Raw genomic sequence first — 14746 nt, forward strand, 5'->3', positions numbered from 1 at the left:
ACCTTAGAGTGGTAGGACAAGGACGAGCATGAGGGCTAAGGCCTGAGGAGGTGAGGTGACCGGCGGGGGAGCACCCACCGGCACGTGCAGTGGGGATGTGTGTGGCTTCCTTTCAGCAGCCTTCTCTGACCTCTCGTTAAAAGCGTTTCACAAGTTTCTGCACTTCTTGGGGCTGGTCAGAGGTGAGTTGTGTTGTTGAGAGAAGCTGGCAGGGAGTGAGGCTGGTGTGGAAGGAGCTGCCTGGTGGAAGAAGGTGTCACCTTCTGGCAGGTGATACATTCATGTCGAACGAGACTCTAATTGACTGTAATGCTTTGCTCACAAATATAAATATAAAACAAAGTATTCGTCTCTGAATGCTTCCTTCCTGATTGCAGAATGGGTAACATTTTAGGTGATCCATTTCTTCTTATTAACTCCAGAGGGTTTCATAGTGGAAAATACATGAGACGTATTTATGCTTGCAAATCAAATTGCCGTAAAAGGTTATTTCAATAGACAGAGGGAAAATCATAATAAAATAATTTAGTAAAAATGGGAGCTAAGAGTATTTTTAATGGAACATGATTAGACTTAATTTTCTTACTATTTCCATCATTAAAGCTCCATTATCTTTTCTGAAACCTCATTTAGGCTTCCTGCCCACACTGCCGTTCTGAGGCATTTGTGGGGAGCACACAGAAGCCTGTGAGTTCCATTAAAAAACAAAAATAGCTAATAATATGCTGTTCTTTCATTTTTGCTATTTGATATCCATGTCCCGCATCCAGAGTCTCACATCCTCTCTTTCTAACCCCATCTCTTGAAAGCCTCATAGTGTCATTATCTCAGAGCTTCGTACAAAAGCAGTTTGATTCCAGAGTTGAAAACAAAACTGAGGCTTGCTGATGAGTGTCCCCGAACTGCAGAGGCTCTGAGGGTTTGTAAGAATTCCTCTAGTTATCCCTTTGCCATCAAGCCTGTCCGCCGCCAAGTCATGTTTGCACATAATAACAGAATCAGTCATAGTATTAGCCTCATACACATCGTGGAACCTCATAGGTAGCGGTAGGTAAGTATCCATGTACCTTAACCCGCCTACCCCCACCCAGAGAGTATTGCCTGCTCTGTCTGGTGTAACGAGAGAGAGAGCTGGCCTTTCCAGCCAGCGAGGTTGAGTAGTCCAGGTCATTAAGGTTCAGTCTGAAGTCAAAGCCCAGAGGCCCATAGGGCCACGCGAATGCAGAAAGCCAGGTGCTGGTTGGAGCTGAGGGGAGGAACTGAGAGAAGCTGGCAGGAGTGGGGCCCGTGGAGCTGACCCTGAGGGTGACATAACTGTAGCCCCTGCCTACTTTGTGCACCGATGACATAACTGATACCTGTAATGTATAATGACAGCGTATTTCTGGTTTGTGTTTAACACTACCAAATCCACAAGGAATGTATACCTGAGGCAGTGGCTATAATCCAAGATTTAGTGTGGGGCCTCAGAGTCTTAGCTAAGTGTTCCGAGTAATCAGCCTCAGTGTCCCAGCCTTGTAACGGCCCGTTTTTCTACACCTCAAGTTCCAGAGCTCCACGGTCTGTGCTGTTCCTCAAGGTCTAGATCTCTGCAAGTCTGCTGATTCTTCCAGCACAGCCTCATGCCCATCCGTGTCATTTCCAGGTTTCTATCTTCAATGTCACTGATTCTTTCCTCCATCTGGTCAACTCTACTACCTAAGCTGGCTATTTCATTCTTGTTTTCTTCTATTGAGTTCTTAATCTCCAGATTCTATTTGGTTCTGTTTTAAAATTTCAATCTCTTTCGTAAAATGCTCATGTTGTTCTTTGATTGTGTTTCTGAGTTCATTAAATTGCCTTTCTGTGTTTTCTTGCATCTCATTGAGTTTTTTCAGAACTGCAGCTTGAATTCTCTGTCATTTAAGTCACATATTTCCATATCTTTAAGTTCCTTCTCTGGAGACTTTTCACTTTCTTTCTGAGCTGTCTTGTTGCCTTGGTTATTCATGGCAATTAATGATTTATCATTTCTCTTCCTAGACATCTACAGGATTGGGTTCTGCAACAGGTTGATAGGAAGAGGTCTATCTTTTGTTTTGCAGTACATGGTGGTACAACGTTTTATTTTCTCTCCGACTGCAGCTTTTTTCCCCCCTCTCTCACACTGTAGTGTTATATTTTCTCTGCACTATTCCAGCTTCTCACACAATGGGGGGATTCCCTGGAAGGCGGGCTTCTCCTCTGTTAACAGTTCACATGGGTCATAGGTGCCGTGTCCATGTGAGGATGCTGAGAGCTTTTGAAGTTCCAAAGCTCTTCCAGCTCCAGAGTCAGAGCCCGTATGTTTCAGCAGTTCTGTTTACTCCTGCAGGGATCCGCCCAGATAGGTGGGGCAAGGGGCGGGGTGAGTTGTGAGAGGTGGCCCAGAGCAATGGCAGCAACCACCAGCACAGCCGGTCCTGCTTCCACAGCTCCCTCCCCTTTGCCGGAACTAGTTGGGCTGCAAATCTGTATCTGCAGTCCATAGTTCTCAGAACAGCAAATATTCTGTTCTTTTGATCTGACAGTGCTACTGTTCTGCTTCTAGCACCAGGCAGGTGGGGGCGGGGCGAGCTCTGGGAGGGGAGGGAGGGGGCGGCTGGTCTCAGTGCCTAAGGCTCCGCTCTCTGCTCGGCAGTGCAGGCTTAAACCACCGTTTTCAGCCTTCTTCCCTCAGTCTTTTCTCCGACGTCTCTGCCGTGAGCGTAGGGTTCAGCCGTGTTATATGCTGCCCCCTCAGCCCTGTGGGCCATAAGCGGAGCCCTAGCAGCCCGAGTTCTTCCCTCTCCTGCAGCTGCGGTAGTTCCGGGAAGCAGCGAGCTCAGAGCAGTGAGCTAGGTCTGTGTCCTGGCCCCCGCACCGCTCCTTCTCTGCACTTCTCCCTTCCCTCCTACCCGCTCGCAAGATTCGCCCACCTTTAGGTGAATTGTGTAGTGAGCCTCTTCGTCTTGCCTGTCTGCTGTGCAGGGAGTCCTTTGTGGAGTTATAGTTGTTTGACTTATTGTAAATTCCAGGGGAGATTTCCAGAGACTCACCTCACGCCGCCATTTTGATGACATCCAGGAGATTTAACTTTGGGTGGTGAATACACAATGCAATATACAGATAATGTATTATAGATTTGTACTCTTGAACCCTATATAATTTTATTAACCAGTGTCACCCCAATAAATTTAATAAAGTTGAAAAAATACACATATGAGAAGGGCTGTGACCACTACTCTACATACACACAGAGGGGCCAGGTGACAGCATGGCAGGACAAAGAAGTCCCAACATGTGGCTCCATGAATCAAGAAGCACCTGAAAGTGCCTGGAATTGTAGAGAATCACTTGGTTTTCTGCTTCCTTCTGTTGAGCTTGGCCTGAGTCACCTGGGGGCTAATATTAGGCGGTGCTAACGTGCAGGGACAGGAGCTGCTGCCTCTGTGCACTGCCCTGTGAAATGTTGGTCAGCATTTAGAGGCACCTGGTGCTGGACAAACGCGAGGTCTGTGAACTCATTTCTAGTTCCAGATTGAGTGAACCGCTGCCTAGCGATGCAGAGCCGTTTCGATCAGGCATCTGCAGACTAGAGGTTGTACCCTGAAGTCAGTCCTACTGAGCTCACTGTCCCTTTTTTGGCAAAATCCATCTGTCCTTCCTCCTCCCTTCCCGTCCTCTCTCCCTTGCTCGTCTTTCTCCCTTTCATTCTACCTCCCTCCTTTCCTTCTTAGCTTTCATTCTGGTTTCTGGTCTGCTCTTTGACTTGCATGAGGAAAATCTAATGAAGCTATCTTGACATCTAAGCTCTTAAAGCTGAGGTTTGTTTATTGGGATACGATAGTTAAAAATATGAAAACAGTATAGCCTTCCCGTTCCCCTCCTCCCTCATTCCAGGGGACTTTTTGTGGATTTGTGAGACTTGCTTTGGTGCAGAAACAGTGGATGTGAACGATGGGAGTGCGAGTCTTGAATATCCAGCCTATAGCCAAGACCCCCATCGGTGTTTGTCCCAGACTAGATATTGAAGAGTAGGGTCAGGTTTCGGCTACTGTCTCAAGGCTCCCAGGAGATGCCCAGCCTGGCTTGGCCTAAGAAATTAATTTAAGCTCTCAGTAGTTCCCTTCTAGACTTCAGAAGTGGGGACCAGCCAATATATGGTCACTTTCTCCCTTGGTCAAGTTGGTCAATCTCCTGACTCTTTTGGAGTCTCCTTATTCTTGTTTGCCCAGTACATGCCCTGCATGTGCCCAGGGTCTGTGGGTTTACTGATTCCTTCTCCCAAACCTTTTCCCAGAACAAGACCCCTTGGCTCTGCCCATGGTTGTCCAGTGTGACTCACATTACGTTAACACTGCCTAGTTTTTGCTTATTTCTACTTCCAGCTAATTTTAAAAAATGTCAGTAAGGACACAAAATATCTAGGAGGTGAAAAATTCCTCACATTATTATATCCCATTGCAATCAATTTATTCTGCAAGATGCTATAGTTTTAACATTGTGTGGCCAAAAAGGAGCATATTAAATGTTCCAAAGTGATTATATAGGTATAATTTATTATCTAAGCAAAGTCTAATAAAAGGAAAGCTGATTGCCCTAGTTCTGCAGACTGAGAACAGAAGTGTGACATGCATAAAATACCAAGGGTAGCAAATTCCAGGGTGACTGACAAAGATCCGGGCTGCCTCACATGCTGACTTTTAAAATAGTCCAAATGTGTGTTTGCAGGTCCCCGAGGTCTGATTTGTAACCTCCTCAGAATAATTTATTGGGAAAAGATGCTCCCTGTTTAAAATTTCAACTGTGTGAGATGGCCAGACTCTCCTGTCACCTCTTCAGAGACAGCCCTCTGCAACAAAAACTGGTTGAAAAATCTTGTCAGATCCAGAAAGAATTTGCTTTTGGGGCATGGGGGTCAGAAGGCATGATGTGGAGAGGGATTCCCATTTCCTTAGGAATAGCCCACCTCCCACGTGCTGTTCAGAGATAAGAGCTGACCTTCCAAAGAAGGTGGTAGGTCTGTCGAACCTGCAGCTCCAGGGAGCCGAGCGGACTTATGGCTTTATTCCAGTGCGTGCAGAAGTCATCAGTTTGAAAGTACCTCCTTGACTCTCTATCCCCTGAGGTGGTTTGCAGAATTGTGAGGGCAAAGGGAGGAACTGGGAAAGGAAGACGTTCCTCCGAGTTGAAGTCCTGGCCCTGCTCCCGATGTTTCTTTCTTGGGGCTTCCGTTTCTTTATCTTTAAAGGATTGAACTAGATGGGTCTCTGAGATTTTTCCAAAGTCTAGTAGTGGTTGATTCTTGCTTTGCTCCAGGTTTGCCAGCTGTTTGGGGGCAGGGCGAGGAGCTCGTTTTGCTCAGCCCAGTTTTCTTCCTGCTTCCTATTCTAATTCCTTTGTGTGCTTCTACATCCTAGGTTAAAGTAAACTTCTAACCAATTCCCACTAAAATCTTTCTCCTGCAAGATTTACTAGTACTTCTTTGAGGCAGGAACCATGACTACGATACCTGGTAAACTCCCATTGCAAAAGCTTTGCAAACTCCCCCAGTAAAAGATAGCGGTAATTGAAAATGTCTGTGATAAGTGTGTGTCTTGATCTTTCCATTCATTTTTACCATATGTGCTATTTTTTTCTTGAGAATGGGGTATTTATGTTTGTGAGTAATTATCTTTAATGGAGAGTCCCATTAAAACTGCGTCAACATCTTTCAGAATTTTTGGAGTGTACATTTTGCTGGTGCAAGTGCTTCGCGGGTCCTTGACAAATATTTAGCATGTGAGAGATTTTGTGTATTTTATTTAAAGTGAAAGGATCTGAATTTATCATCTATGGCGAACGTTATTCAAAAGTAAATACCCAAGGAAAACTTTCTGAGGAAGATTATTTTTAATCCCTTTGTGGTTCTGCTTCACGCCATTGTGTAGCAAAATTTAGGTGCTCAATAAATCTCAATTGCATAATTGAAGACAATTTCTAGTCATTGACAAGTTAACCTGAAGGAGAACCACACAAGCTGTATATTGCTTTCCCTAGCTGTACTCACGCAAGCACTTTGAGCAAGACTTTTTGTTATTAATTGACCAGAGGCCACCACAGATCAGACATTGCACCTATGCACTGGGGACACAACTGCTAGTCCAAATTCTGCCCTCAAAGGGCTTGGCATCAGGTGAAGAATGGACAAGCCAGCAGTTACAGTACCCGTGGTAGATGTGCTGTGATGAAGGCAGGCACAGGAAGGTGACGAAAACACCGTTGTAGCACGAGAACACAAGAAGGGAAGCCTCGCCTGTAGCCCCAGCTCCAGCAAATGGCATCTGGCCTGAATATTAATTTTCCAAGGCTTCGTTTTTGTTATTTGGTGGTGGTGGTGATGACGATTGTTCTACTTTTGGACAGTGGCAGAGATGCAGGGAACAGGCAGAAGGAGATGTGTGTCTGGATGCACACTTGCATTTTCTCATGTGTCCCTCTACTTCTGGCCTATGTTTAGCTCAGGTAGCATGTCGTGGGGCAGATTGGCCTGTCTTCCAACACTCCAGGCAGACACATCAATGGGGCAGTCGGACCCCAGGGACACGGGTCCTGGCAGCTTCCCTTTGCCTCTGTTGCCAGTGTTTTCCTGCCCCAGCAGCACTGGCTCTGGCTCAGTGCACCTCCTGGAGGCGTAGGACCCTGATGGACCCAAGAGCATGGAAGCTTCCTGCTGGAAGCCTACGTCACGGGAAAGGGCAGCACTGGAACAGCCAAGCGATGCAACTCACCTGCCAGAAGGGCGCCCACAGCCCGCTGCCACTGGTGTTGCCTGAGGACAGGAATTGTAAAGCCGGGCTCAGCATCCTGATTGGCGAATGGCACCGGTTGATCTAAATCCTCCCTTCTGTGCCAGCTGCTGGGATGCGTCACGAATAGTAACTTGTATTCACTGTTCCCAAAGGGCCTCTGCAGTATCTGTCAGTCAAATTTAAAAAAATAATGAAAACAATTTTCTTCTGTTATGGCTTTAACCAGAATGAGGGAAGGAGGCCTTCAAATGATGACCCAAGTGAAAGAAGCAACCTAATTCTATTCCTCCAGGCTCATAGGGTGAGAGCATCATACGTTTCTGGTGACAGATGGGAGAAGAGCATACTTCACAGTTCTCCCTTAGCCTCCTCAGAGCCTGCAATGCCCCCAAAGCCCCGACCACAGGGCAGATGAGCTGTGGAATTGCTTCACACCTGGCAGAACAAATGCCCAGTGGCAGTGACCCCAACCCCAACTTCATCACACCCCAAACATTCCCTCATTGGACCCCCACATTTTGGCCTTCCCAGGAAAGCCCATGTATGAAGTAAATGAGTAAATTAATGTTAACCTGTGCCCTTTCAGTTTAATCCAGCTTGTTTCCTTTCCTGCTCCCCACCCTCAAGGGTCAGGATTTTGGCTCAATAAGTCATGAGAATATTTCCAAAATCAAGATGCAGTATTTCTCTGGGATTGAAAGCGTTGGAGCGACAGTGCCCTTCTGTCATCTCTTGGGTCTTGTTACCTGCCTTCCCTCTACACCTTTGAGTCCCACTGGAGCTCTGGACACACCCTGGACTGTGGGAGGCAGTGGCCGTCCGCCTTAAGCCTTCCACACACGAACGAACTCCTCAGGCCTGCAGCCCCCACATTTGAGCCCCAGGAATGGAGATGAGCCTCTGCCACTTGAGAATGAGGAGGGTGGTGAGCAGTAGAGGAGGTGAAGCTGGGAGTAGACACCCCATTGGGAGATTGCGGTGGCCCCAGCCAAAGATGACGACAGCTTGATCTGAAGGAAGAGGATGGATCCCGGAAGGGCTCGGGGGGAACCGGGAGTACTTTATGGCGGATCGGGAGATAAGAGAAAGGCGGTGGCCCCAGGTCCTTCCAGGATTTGGCCAGGCTGGCCAGACTGTGGGACCGTTCATTGAAACAGGAAACAGAAAAGGAAGCAGTGTGAAGGGGAAAGAGATGATGAGTTCAGTTTAGATTCCACTGAGTTTGAGCTGCCGGTGGGAGAGTCTTGTGAAAAGTCAATAATATGCAAAAATTCCCCTCAAATACATTTGTTTCATCTCAGTGCTCCCAAGACCCTTTTCTGTGGGGCTCCAGGCCTCTAGGCATCGAGTCCTACATGAGGACGTATGAAAAGGAGTGTGAGTGGACACCCCCTAGATCCTGGGGCAGCAGCGTTGTGCCATGTGCGAGCACGTGCCCGGCCGACGAGGACCCCGCAGAGCAACGCTCCTTTCTTGCCCTGGCAAGTCGTCCCAACACGTGTTGAATATGATATGCTGTGTGTGTATTTCTAAGAGTTTGCAGATTGCAGGCGCACCCTGTGTGTGCTTCTGCTTTTCGTTCTCTCAGTGGTTTCCAACCTCCTTAGGATTGGTTGTTGTCTTTTACTTGGTTGTCCTTTGAATTCTGACCCACACCAAAGGCAGGAGAGCGTGGCCATCATTCATTGTCACTTCTGATCGTTAGCGGTACGTCCTGCCTGGGCTGTTCAGACCCCTGCCAAACTTGTTCTCTGGACGTCTGAAGTCTTTTAGTGCCATTTACATCTTCCGATATTAGAATAAAGTATAATGCTCTGTTTACAGTGAAACCACTTTGGGAAGGCTAATAATTTTTCAGTCGCGTTTCCTTGCTGTGCCCTTGGTATTTCAGAGCTGTTCGCTTGAAGCACTGAAGCAATTAGTTTTGAGAAGGCTGATTCTTCAGGGTCCAGTGCTCGCCTGCCTTTCATTTGCTGAACGCTGTACATTTTAATGAAGTTGTTTCATCTGTGTTGCCAAACACTAGAATTTTGCTGCTTCAGTTCTAATTATCTCTACTGGCAAATGTTATGTTTGATTAGAAGTCTCAAGGGCTCCGTTTATTAAATGTCCGTGCACTGTGGCATTGGACACACCAGTTAGGTGAGCTGTGCTTATCGATGGGTTGTGGATGAAGGAGTTAAAGATTGTCATCCTAATCTTAAATGGCCGTGGGATGTCAGTGATACCTTCTCCCCCGAGCTCAGCTTCCTTCCATATCCATCAGCCAGTGGTAAATCTAAGTGTCTGAGTAAGGTGGCGATTAATGGCGGCTCGAGTGTGTGTTTTCTTTTTGGGGGTAATATGCTCATTCTTTCCTTTCCTATAGTTGCCTAATGCCTACATCTTGCTTCCTGGGTTGTACGTCTCACAGCATAGTGATAATGTGCTAAGGGCTCTTATGAAGCCAGGAGATCCAAGTGGTGGTGCCACAGGGCAGGGCACATGTGGCATGAAAAGAAGGAGGGCAACATTACAAGAGCAGCCCCCAGACAGCATTTCTCTGCTTCTTTCCAGCCCCTGCTCTGGGCTCCTTTAAATTCCTCCCATATAACCCCATGGGCCCTCGGGGTGTTGGTGAACCTGGGGTGTGTTGACTCATCTGGGGACCCTGACTCCCCTCCTTTCTCCTCCTGTGCTGTGGGCACCAGGCAATGCTGCATGGTGAGGAGGGGCATGGGATCCCAGCTTCACCAGTGCAGAGCTGGGGGGTTCTGGGCAAGTCCCACTTCCCCTCGCTGACCTCACTGTCGATCTGTACAAAGCGGGGGCTCTGTAGCCTGTTCGGTGTTTCTGTGATGATTAAATGAGATGACACAGCTAAGGGATTTTCCCAGCCTTCTGTCACAGTTCTTCCACCCGGGACTCGGGCACAGCTTTCGCGGGAGGGGCTGTCCTAGAGGAGCATCGAGTGAGGACACAGTCGCTAATCAGTCATCTCTCTCCTCCAGCTCTGGCCCATGGTCTTTGAACCAAACCTGTGGTTCCCTTTTCTTTTAAAAAGAAATTTACTGGGGTGACATTGATTAATAAAATCATACAGGTTTCAAGTGTTCCATTCTATAATACATCATGTATGTTGCATTGTGTGCTCACCACCCAAAGTCAATTCTTCTGTCACCATGTATTTGATCCCCTTTACCCTCTTCTACTTTCGCCCCATCCCCCCTTTCCCTCTGGTAACCACTAAGCTGTTGCCTGTGTCTGTGAGTTTTTGTTTGTTTGTTTGTTTGTCTTGTCCATTTGTTGCTTTCAGTTTGATATCCCACATATGAGTGAAATCATGTGGTTCTCGACTTTTTCGGTCTGACTTACTTAGCCTGTCCTTTTCTCCTCACACTGGTTTTCTGCATGTGCCCAAGAACTCTGGGCCCACATACTGACCCCCATGTTTTCTCCCTTCATATAATCCTCTGCTCTGACTTTGAGAAGAAAATGGGATGTTTGTCAATGCATAATTCATCCGGTGTAGACTAATGTGTTTGTGAACAGCAAGGACAAATCTTATTAAAGTTGCTAAGAGAAATGAAATAACTCAATTTGATAGAAGTTAATAGAGTTGTACTTAATTCATGTTTACACCTTCTCAACTGCTCTCCCCACATATTTAGGATTCTTTCTGGGGAATATTATGCTCTAGGCCACAGCGGTACCTGTCTTAGTTCCCCCAGACACCATGTCATCATCGTCAGAGGAGCAGTGACTGTTCTGTGGTCTCCCTCCCCCTCAACATGTAAGAAGTGTATATACCTACAAGAGGGAACAGGAAGTAAACTTATAATTCTATAATTTTTATAAACCCCACTTAATATTGAACGGAGCTCACAGTTTATGAAAGCTTGAAAACCAACAAAGAAACTAAAAAACATTAAAACATTTTTTAAAATTTATTTTTAAATTACAGTTGACATACAATATCATATTAGTTGTAGGAGTACAACATAGCGGTTAGAAATGGGCACACGAGTATGTTACGAGGTGATCACCTTGCTAAGTCTAGTATCCATCCGACACCATACGTAGTTATTACAATATTATTGATTATATTTCCTATGCTGTACTTTATATTCCCGTGACTGTTTCTATAACTGGCAATTTGTACTTCTTAATCCCTTTGTCTTTTTCACCCAGCCCCTCAACCCTCCTCCTGTCTGGTGACCATCAAAGGATACGATAGAAAGGGAACCATTTCTCCCAGTCAGGTTACAGGATTATCGGTCTCTTCTTTATTCTCTGCATCAACTATTTTATCCTGAGTACCCCCGGTCATAAGAGCAGTGGGGGCTCTTGATAACCAGGGTGTGCCTTGGATGTACGCCCCTCTGCAGACTGACCAGGGGCTAGCAGAGGCCTTCATTCTGCAGTGCGAGGGGACCTCCATCTCAGGAGTCCCAGAACCTCTTTGGCCAGGCTACGATCCCGGTTCTTAGTGTTCAGGGGACATGGAGATTTAGAAAGTGGGTTTCTGTGTTAAAGGAAATGCCTGCATTCATAAGTGGCACTCACCCCATGAGCACAAGGAAAAACTGAAGTATTGCCAAGGGTATCATAGAAAAGGTGCATTTAATCATTAAAATGTGCCTATCAAAGGAACGCTGGGTATACTCCTATCTCCAGTAAGACTGACGGATATTTGCTTACAGACTGGTCTTTGAACAAGGAGCGCTATGTGTTATTTTACCGAATGGGACCAAAAAGGGTTCATCAACTTCTCTTTTCTTCACAAAAAGTAGGTTTCCAATGTATTGTTAGTTACTTTATCATGAGTAACGTGTCATGCCATGTTGGTGCTTCTCGATCACCCTTTCCATCCAACCAACTGTAAGAGTAATTAGATGAAATTGGTGGCAGACCATGGCTTCCACATAAATCTTCTTAAGTTGGTGTTGGTGAAACAGTCAAACATTAACATCCACCCTTAAGTGTGTGTTTCTAAAGAAAGAAATTTTTAGGCGTCTGTATTTGGAAAGCAAACCGCTCGTCCTGTCATCGTCTTGAGAGGAACAAGGACTTGTTCTGTGGTCTCCCTTCCCCACGCTATGTCATATTACGTGGGGCTTGTCAGGCAAAAACGTAGACGGTAAACTCATGAAACCCGGTGGCTCCCATGAGTGGAAGGTAGACATCTGTTGACAGAGCAGCTTCAGAGACAGATGCGTGTTGGTATTTTTGTACACTCAGGAAGCCGTGTGTCCATCAGAGCACTCGTGGCCGCTCCGCTGCACGTCCTCACTCTGAGACGTGGGTTATTGGAGCCTGTGCCGTATGGACCATTTCCGGTCACCAGGGCAGAGGGAATGATGGGACAGTGAAGCCCTCAACGGCCCTTAAAGTTTCTGCCCAAATCAGTTTAATTGGCCAAAGCAAGTGTCATGGGCATCTCTACTTACAAGTGGGCATGAGCCTTCTCTTCTTATCTCCACAAATCTTCCTTGAACCTCTTTACGTCACCTTTTACACTGTTTCCTCCACTTTCTTGTTGATTGGACTCACCAAAACTTTGTCTATTTTATTGGTCTGTCCAAGGAACCAGCTTTCCATTTTAATAATCAGTCTTCATATTTGGGCTGTGAGTTAGTCAGTGCAAAGGAATGCAAATGTCCCCACTTTTCTCTCCTCTTTTTTTGCACTTGCTACCTTCTAACACATTATATAGCTTATTTATTATGCTTGTTTTTTGTTGTGTGTTTCTGTGAGGACAAGGAACCTTATTTTGTTCACTGATATACCTCAAGTGCCTAGAACAGTGCCTGGTATTTAATAGCTGTACATTAATTATTTGTTGAGTGAGCAAAATACAGCAAACCATATATTTCTCTCTCTCTCTCTCTCTCTCTCTCTCTCTCTCTCTCTCTCTCTCTCTCTCTCTCTTTCTCTCTCTCTCCTGCTAAATTGATATACATGTTACTTTTTAGGATGGGCCTAGTTACTAACTGAGTGGTCCAGGGGCAGGGCCAGGACTAGAGTGAGGCAACCAGATAGTGAGAGCATTTGCATGAACCTGAAGGTGAGGGCCTTCTTTCTTCTTGTCCCCGATGCATCTGGCTTGCCTCGTCCTAGTCCCAGAGCTTAAAGGCATTCTCTTTATTTTTGTTATTTGAAATTTCTTAGTTTCCATTATGTTCTGTGTTGTTGAATTGTTAAAAAATTCAGAGGAATGAAAAAGGAAATAAAGCTAAAGCAAGTTATTTTTGAGATCCCTTAAAAATTACAAAGAAATTTTTTTTTTAATCTTTAAAATGAGAACTGAAGACTGAAGAAATATCCTTCAAATGAGAAATTAAGACTGAAGAATTATTCGTTTTCCTCATTCTCTTTAGGACCAAAGTTACTCCCTGCCGTACAATGTTAAGTGTTCGGGGAAAGCAAAATTCACTCTTTTAGGTCCCAAGTGTAGTTTATTACACCAAAGCAGTGATGCAGTAAGTCATATCTAACAACATAGCCATCAGCAGTATACAAGACTTCAGAAGGAAAAGATCAGTACCAGTTTACTCCTGAGTCTGCAGAAATATTTCTTTGTGATCTCAAGATGACTTTCAGGTGTGTCCTCCTAAGTTTCACGAGGTTGATTTCTGGTCACTGTCATCCTTTGTCACCCATCTGAAGCACAGAGGGCTACGTGGCTGTCCTTCAGCTCATGGTCAGGGGGCTGCATACAGTGGCGCCCGTTCTCTGAATGGTTCAGGCTGCCTCCCCAGTCACTTAACTCACTAATGGGGCGGAGGTGTCTGCTTCATCAGACTGCAAAGACATAATCATGGAACCTGGTGCAAAGAATGAAGGGATGGAGGTCATTTGATCATTTGTCATTATTATTCTTATGTAATTTTATCTCTGTATAGTTATGATGAGCATTATAATCGGTTGCAGGAACATCAGGAGAACATTCTGGGTAACACCATGCAGAGCGTGATTGCACTGCTCAACAACCTGGTTGCCTGCAAAGATTCAAATATGAAACTACTTTATGAACAAGGTAAGTGCTTCTTAGAACTCGCCTTTGATTCTTTTGAGTTTTGCCTCTTTGTAAGTTTCCGCATCTTACATAGTGGGGCGTCAAGAAGTACTGTTTGAAGTTCATCAGTTAATATAGGTGTTTAATATCTATAAATAATATTACCAGCAAAAAGGAGAAGTGTGGTTAGATTGCAATAGTTTCCCTACAGTAATTTACTCTCTTTCATGGCTCAAAGTCAGCAGGCACTGCTTAAAGGTGACAGACCCAAAAACAGAAGTATAAGCCTAGTATTTAGACTTACTGCTGCCAATCAAAACAAAAGCATATATGGTCAAAGGCACCTTGTCAAATGAGATTGGATGGGCTGAGGGTGGCTTTACTTTGCTTTATACATACATGTCTGTAATATTATCATTTAAAACAGTTTTTGATTTTATTTTTTAAGAGCAGTTCTAGGTTTAACACAAAATTGAGAGAAATACCGAGTTTTTCCATTAACCCATGTCCCTACACAGGCACAGCCTCCCCCCTTGTCAGCCTCTCCCACCAGAGCGGTGCATTTATCAAAGATGAACCCACATTGACATGTCATTATGAACCAAAGTCCACCGTAGGTTCACTCTTGGTGTCATATATTCTATGGGTTTGGAAAAATGTGTGATGACATGTATCCATCATTATAATATTATTCCGAGTATTTTCACTACCCTAAAAATGCTCTATGCTCTGCCTATTAACCACCGCCGGCCCCCCTACAACCACTGATTTTTTTTTTTTACTGTCTCCAGTTCTTCCTTTTCCGAAATGTCATATAGTTGGAATCATAGAGTATGTAGCGCTCGCAGATTGACTTCTTTCACTTAGTAATACGCATTTGAGATTCCTCCACGTATTTTTATGGCTTGATAGCTCATTTCTTTTTAGCTCTAGATAATATTCCCTGGTCTGGATGGAC

At 45.3% G+C, this 14746-nt stretch overlaps 1 protein-coding gene across 3 annotated transcripts in view; it reads left to right on the forward strand.

Annotated features, from left to right (window-relative positions):
- Nucleotides 1-14746, forward strand: part of ULK4 (unc-51 like kinase 4) — a 406057-nt gene that overhangs the window by 226557 nt on the left and 164754 nt on the right. For 2 of the 3 annotated variants that reach the window (XR_016021270.1, XM_088798237.1), the window contains one exon: nucleotides 13704-13809. The exons of the other annotated variant lie outside the window; for it this stretch is intronic. Coding sequence is in view for 1 of the 2 variants with exons in the window: in XM_088798237.1 (XP_088654363.1) it covers nucleotides 13704-13809 (106 nt within the window). In the remaining variant the exon portion in view is untranslated. The remainder of the gene's footprint in view (nucleotides 1-13703; nucleotides 13810-14746) is intronic. 3 annotated transcript variants of the gene reach the window in all.

This window comes from Rhinolophus sinicus, chromosome 5, assembly GCF_057876585.1.
Source record: "Rhinolophus sinicus isolate RSI-liver-muscle chromosome 5, RSI-T2T, whole genome shotgun sequence".
In the NCBI taxonomy this organism is placed as follows: domain Eukaryota; kingdom Metazoa; phylum Chordata; class Mammalia; order Chiroptera; family Rhinolophidae; genus Rhinolophus; species Rhinolophus sinicus.